General features: G+C 26.0%; 1 protein-coding gene across 1 annotated transcript in view; it reads right to left on the bottom strand.

Annotated features, from left to right (window-relative positions):
* Positions 1-464: 464 nt before the first annotated feature.
* LOC111620597 (glycogen synthase kinase-3 beta-like) overlaps positions 465-7,293 on the bottom strand; it is a 35,096-nt gene continuing 28,267 nt past the window's right edge. The window contains exons 2-3 of the mRNA XM_023362557.1: positions 3,871-4,061; positions 465-617 (exon numbers count right to left, since the gene is read on the bottom strand). Of these exons, the coding sequence (XP_023218325.1) occupies positions 480-617; positions 3,871-4,061 (329 nt within the window). The 3' untranslated portion in view covers positions 465-479. The remainder of the gene's footprint in view (positions 618-3,870; positions 4,062-7,293) is intronic.

The raw sequence follows: 7,293 nt of genomic DNA, 5'->3' as shown, positions 1-7,293 counted from the left end.
TGGTTATTTTTTGAACAGACCTCATATAAACAAAACAAGTTTGGAAGGACACCTCAGACTGCTATCATATTCTACTTCTTAAATACTTCAGAGCTCCTTTTGGGTAACTTACAGCTTCAAGTTCTATAATAAACACTGTACATAATGAATTCAAATATAAAAAGAAGGACCTAGATAAAGGGAGACAAGATATTTCAAACCATTCAATCCTTAGAAATTGATACAGAAAAATTAAATGTACAATATACAAAATCAAATACTACAATATAAATTCATTTGAAATTTGAAATAGTATTCAAAGTAATGCTATCTATATATTCAAAAACATTACAAAATTGTTGCGACATATTTATTTGAAAAGTTTATTCCAATCTAATATTTATATACTGTATATGAAATTTATAAAGCTTTAAACATTTAAGTAATTTTACAAAATAAAGAAATAAGATAAATTTTAAAACTAAAAAAAGTTTTCCTTTTTAAAACAAACTATAACAAATCATATCATTCATAAACTGAGGTACAATACTTACTTTTTCACCACTGGAATAAAAGAAGTATTTCAATTTTACTATGTTACAATGGTCCAACCTTCTCATAATTTGAAGTTCACGGTTCTAAAACAAAAATATTTTTTAAAATAAAAAAATTGTTCTAAAATTTGATGATGATAATCTAAATATATAAAATTACTTGTCCTGACTGATTGATTCATCATCGCCCAGGACAAACCGCTGAACCTATAGAGGTGAAATTTGGTACACAGTTAGGATACGCCATGAAAATGCACACTAAAAAAGGATTTTCGAAATTCCCATGAGGGGAGGAAGAGCATTAAGGCTTAATCGGAAGAATGGCTTCTACTGTACTATTTTAGATGTGATTTTTTGTTTACAACTACATTTAGTCTTCATTGAGTACCTAGTGTATTAAATTGACAACTTTTCAGACATTGTTATAAATATTTTTATATATTTTGATTTTTTAATCAAATGTTCGAACCATTTTTAAATTTGAATTTGTTATTGCATATTGGTTCGATTATAGAACGATCGTAATGTTTCAGAAAATTGATCAAATTGAAAACAGTTCGTTTGATTCTCAGCAATAGGTGTTATATAACAATTATTATGGTTGTTGAAATACTGAATATAAATGGTATTTGCTTGCAAAATCCATGTGGGCGAAGTCGCGGGTTACAGCTAGTACTGATATATTTGTTACTGCTTATCTCTCTCTCTCACAAAAATTATTAATATACTGTGAGTGTGCACATGCATGTTTATTTTTATTTATAAGACTTGAAGTGCATATATATTTTAACTAAATCAACAATCTACAGTTCAGATAATTTTGTTTTTGTGTTTTGAAGAAAGTAAATAACTTTTCATGACTTCAAGTTTTAGATAATTTTATTAAAAAATTAATAGTATTGTTGTCTTATAAATTATTTTAAATATTGATATTATATAAATATTAGTAAAACTTTTTATTCTTTTATTTATATCAAATTGTTATAATCTAACTAATTTTTATATATTTTAATAACAGCCTTCATTAAGGTTTCAGGTATACTATAAATCATTCCTAATAAATTTTAGTTAATATAATAAATTTATGAGATTTGAGATATAAACAGGTAATATAAAATTCAGTGGTTCTTCACATAACTTGATGCATTCTTCAATACATAACTTTATTCCATATGGTTTCTGTATAGCTATCAACTTCTAAAAAAAAAATGGCTAACATCTTTCATCTTATTCATACAGATGGTCAATATTCATGAAATAGTATTATTTGCACTGCCTTTTATCTCTCTAAATTAAGCATGACTTGAAGTAAGATAGACAGATATGATCACAGCCTAATAGTCATTGAGTTATCATAGTTTTTATTTAAATTTATATAAAATATAAAATATACTACCTAACTTTCTAAAATTAGAATATATTTACATTTAAAATCAAAAAAGATCATCAAACTAAACATATTTTAACACAGAAAATTTGTCCAGACACACATTTTAGCAAAGACAAATAAGTGTGATGCAAACAAACATTACATAACATTTCTTTGAAGAATGACTTTCTTGGCTAGTCTGATAAATTAAATTAGTAGTATAATGTAATGAATAGAAAAAAAATGATTTATTAAGTTCTAATCTTAGAACTTTAAAGAAAATAGAAATATGAGATTAATTGTATGAATATTCAAGTAAATATAAGGAAAAAATCAAACAGCAATGGGAATGTAAAGAAAAGACAGCTGGTAAAGTTTATACATCATGGGATTCAAAGACTTAAATGATGTAGTGAATTGATATAGCATGGTTTACTTTGAACTGATGTTATCTTGAATGAGTCTCACTCTGGATAACAACAATCCAAAAAATGCATTGCCAATAACAATGTCTCTTGTTGTCATTGTTTATTATAGCATAGGACTATTAGTATCATAAAAATGATTACAACTGTAACTAATTACAGTATTTTCTTACCTAATGTAAATTTTTTTCTTCTGACCTATAATAACTATTATTACCATATATTTCTGCAGATAAGACGATAGTTGAATCATAAAAGAAGGCCCCCAAAATCTGGGGTCGTCTTATAGAACAGACACAAAAAAAATTAGATTGAAATTTATATAAATTAAAGCCATTGTAAAAAATGGACAAACCGCAATTATTTACTAATATAGAGTAGGGTATGTCCACAAAACAGAATAGCCCATAAGATGTTTTTGTGAATAGTCAAGGTCATTCATTACCTGAATGCCCGAATCAGCGCAAATATTTGCAACAATAGGAAGGCAGTGCTGTCAGATGCAAGAAAATAAAATTTTTTCACTCGAAAAATTATGAATAGGACATAATTCCATATACGTTATACAGTATTATTATCCAGATGATGATTGCTGATCTAAACTAAATTCATAGACTGTTGATAGCTTGGGGGTTGTCTTATAGGACAGATATATGCAAAAACTTATACCTTGTCTTATCTGAAGGTATTCTTATATTCAGAAATATGCGGTAAGTAATTTAAAAAATTTATCACTTTCATAAAAACTTCAATTTATAGAAATCTTCCTTTTTTAATAAAGTTTGTAATAGTATGAATATTTAATGGAAAACAATTTTAATATGTACTTTAAGAAATATTGATTACATTGTTATTGATTTTTAAATAACTATATATAATCCATATGGATTACATATAGTCATTTTAAAAAGTAATGCAAACATATAATGCTGATTTATTATAGTTTAAAAACAGATTTATCATTAAATCCTAATTATACTATTTCTTGTTGCTTCTAAAATAACAATGTCATAGTCTTGAAAAATAATTATCTAATGTGAAAGGGCCTAATAAAATATTTTCATGTATATTTAAGTATGATTTATAATAATGCCAGTAGCTATCTATCTGTCTTTCTAATTTTACTAAATTTTGGAAAATTCTTGAATAAATTATTTTGTTTAAAGTAGACATTTTATCTTAATTGTTCTTGAAAACTTCTTGTTTTTAGAAATTACAGTACAGTTTTTATATGCAAGTAAGATAATATTTTCTGTTCTAATTATTATTTTAGAAGGAAACAATAGTTCTTCATAGCTATAGTTGTTATAGCTATGAAATGTAATAATATAATAATATGAAAGTAATAGAAAAAAAGCAAAACAATAATACATGATAATGAGATAAAATTAATATGAAATAGTATTATTTTAATTACTGTTATTTTAAAGATTATATCCTATTTATTTTAATTAACAAATAACAAAATTATGCAAATTCATTAAAATCGTTGCATTATTTAATATTTACTTCAATGTCAAGTAATGAAGTTTTAGAAGTATACCTTAAACCTCTTGTCTTGCAATACTTTCTTAATTGCCACCATTTCCCCTGTTTCCAATAAACGAGCTTGATATACAACTCCAAAAGATCCATTGCCAATAACTTTGGTATCAGTATAAGATACTTCTTGTGGTCTATCAGGACCTTGTCCAGGAGTGGCAACAACTGTTGTAACCTTACTTCCATCCTTACCTAATAATAAATTCACAAATTATTCTACTTACTATAAAATTAAATTAATGTAAATATTTTAAAAAATGCAATAAATGAAATAAAATTTATGAAAAATAAATCAATATTTAATCAATCAAACATGGATTTACTTTCAATAATAAAATCTTATTAACTGATGTGAGAGAAAATAAAAAATTATATAAGAATATAAGTTTCTATATATTAAAATAATTGCTATGTAGTATATAATATTGTTTATTTGATGATGGCATTATTTTATTACCTGATTACAAAGTTAAATGCATTGAAGTTAACTATGTTTTCTTTGAGAGAACAATGTTGTGTATGATGCAAATAAATAAATGTTTCACAGAATTAATTTTTAAAGCATATGGCAATTTCATACATCAATTTGATACAACAAATCATGTTTTAAGATTTTTTTTAATATTAAATAATTATACATGAAAATATTTTTAAGGCAAGTGAAAAAATAATTTTACTTGTTCTACATTTTATAACATTTTTATCCAAGATTCTTTTTATTCCAATTATCCAAATTATAATTTATAATGCTAAATTATATCAGAGACTGAAGATAAGAAATTGTTGAATAACAAATTAAAAGATCACCTTTTGGAAACCAGTCCAATATTTTGTCATTTGAACAAGACTCACTTGTTAGTTGTCAATGAACTTGGAGTTATTTACATAACAAAAATATTGAAAATATAGTAATCTTCAAAATTATTTGTCATAGAATGTCTGATGAGAAATAAAATATGTAAATAAATAGGAAAAAAAAGCAACTTTTAAAAAATTTTCAATTTAAAGGACCTGAAGATTGGAAGATTTATTTGTCCAAAATGAAATTCTTCTATACTTTTAAATCTTTGATCATTTGGATTTATAAATTACATTTGTATAGCAAGTTTGTCTACAAAGCCAAACAACAACCGGATTACATCGGACTACTTTTCTGCAATTATATATAATCGTGGAAATATAGCCTGATGTAATCTGGTGATTGTTTGGCTTTACAAATGTATTGGGTTTCATGATGTTTGTTTAAGTTTGTCTATGATACAAATTTATTTAAACTTTTATCATTAATTATAAAATTTCAAAATTTAAAATTTCATATTGTCCAATTACAGTATGAATACTATTTATTTTTTAAAAACATTACAAACAAATGTAACTTTTTTAAAATCAATTTTCTACNTTAAGGTAGATCTAGCTGTCCTTTACATCCATAAACGTTATATGTCAGTGGAACAAATGGAGTGAGCTTTGAGTGTTCCATGATTTTTGGAGACTGTCTATACGCAGGCTTCCTAAACAAGCCTATATGTATGTTTGTCCAAGAAATTTTTGGATGAAATACAAACCGCACAACTTCAAAATCGCATAAAAATAATCCGCATAAAAAGATACCTTACAGTAACCTGATATAATCCGGCAATTGTTTGGCTTTAATATATAACTATTGGGTTTCAGATGTTTATACTTGTAATTAGTAATTATTAATTTAGTGATCAGTAAACTCATCACCACCTACTATACTAATAGTGAGAAAAATGCAAATATGTAAGACAACTTTATTTCTAACAGCCAAAATACATTTCAAGATACAACAGATGATAAGAATTAGATAAGTTTATAAGTATCTTGTCTTTCCATGATTAAATAACACACAACAACTTTTCAACAAGTTTTAGAAGAAAATAAGCAGGGAAAAAAGTACCAATAAACAGTTAATTACTTTCAGCTGTTCATTAAAATAAAATTAGTATAAAGTTTTGCTTTAAAAGAGAACTTTCATTTAAGTTTCATATATAAGTTTCGTAAGATATATATATATATATATATATCTTATGAAACTTATATATATATTGTGTAGATTTATATATATATATATATTCAGTTGTGTAGATTTATATATATATAAATCTACACAACTGAATCAAATTCATTGTCATCTGAATGAGGCTATTTGACTCTGATATTAAATCACCAAAATATTAAAGTATTTTTAAACCATAGTTTAAATGTGTATATTAAATATTTTCTGTGAATGCATACAATAAAAAGCTGTTTACTATTTTTGTATATATTACCTGCTGAGAACATTAGTGACCTAACTCTGAAAATGTCATTTTCAGATAATTGTTTTCATATCAAAACTTCAATCTTTCATTCCTACTCAACTATTTGAGTTATCCAATTAAATTTTTTTTCGTTTTTATTTGTACTTATTTTTCTTTTCTTTCAAGTTAGTATGTAATTATTTTAGTTTTAGTTATGTCACAAAAGCATAAAAATTTGAATAAGTTTTGAAGATTTCTTGTGATGACATGACACACATTTTAATGTAAATGACTGGGTGTCTCACAGTAAACATAACTCTTCAATTATTGATTTTCAGTTATGTCACTAATGTTCTCAGCAGGTGATATCATCAGTAGTTAAGAATGAACTACATACTAATATTAATTAACAATATTTTTTGATCTTTACAAAAATTTTTAAAAATGGTTTTAATCTATTCTAAAAATAGATTTATGCTTCTACTAATTGACGGGTACCAGAACAGACAGTCCTATGCCAGGGAAGTATCATCCAAATTATCATGATTAAGGATACAATGATCTGTCAAGATATGTCAACAGATGACTCTAATACAGCTGTCATTATTGTTCTAGCATGAAATTCATCAATTTTTCAGAGTAGAATGTCATATGCCACAGATTTCCAAACTGACATAATCAGGAAGTAATCTACAGTAGACCCCCCCTATAACGCTTAGATACATTCCACGTTAATCGAATTTTACGTTGTAGGAATCATTAATACATGAGCCAATCGCAGCCCGATAGGTGGGAAGTTTACGGACTAAGGCTGTTTGAAAGGTTTTCTTCTATAAAATTAACCGATTCTAGACTAATTCCACTCAACATTTCCAAAACATGTATAATTTTTTGGAAATAATCCGTATAAACTATGCTATAAACAAAAAATTATAGGATTACTTACCGAGTGCGCACCGTTCCACTACGCCGTTGCTCAAGCTTGTTTTCGTCGCGGAACAGCGCACCAAACGGCAGCCGCGATATCTGATAACGAATTTTTCACAGAAAAATAACTTGACCTTTGGACACATCATTAATATAAATAATTTTTATGGCCGTTGAATAAGAAATGTTTCTTTCACAAGAAATGTATAAAATTAGTGCTGTATTAGACTTAC

Source organism: Centruroides sculpturatus, unplaced genomic scaffold (genome assembly GCF_000671375.1).
Source record: "Centruroides sculpturatus isolate CEXI.00-Female unplaced genomic scaffold, Cexi_2.0 scaffold137, whole genome shotgun sequence".
NCBI classification, from domain to species: Eukaryota; Metazoa; Arthropoda; class Arachnida; order Scorpiones; family Buthidae; genus Centruroides; species Centruroides sculpturatus.
Note: the sequence above shows the minus strand (reverse complement) of the source record. Positions and strands in the feature narration are given on the sequence as shown.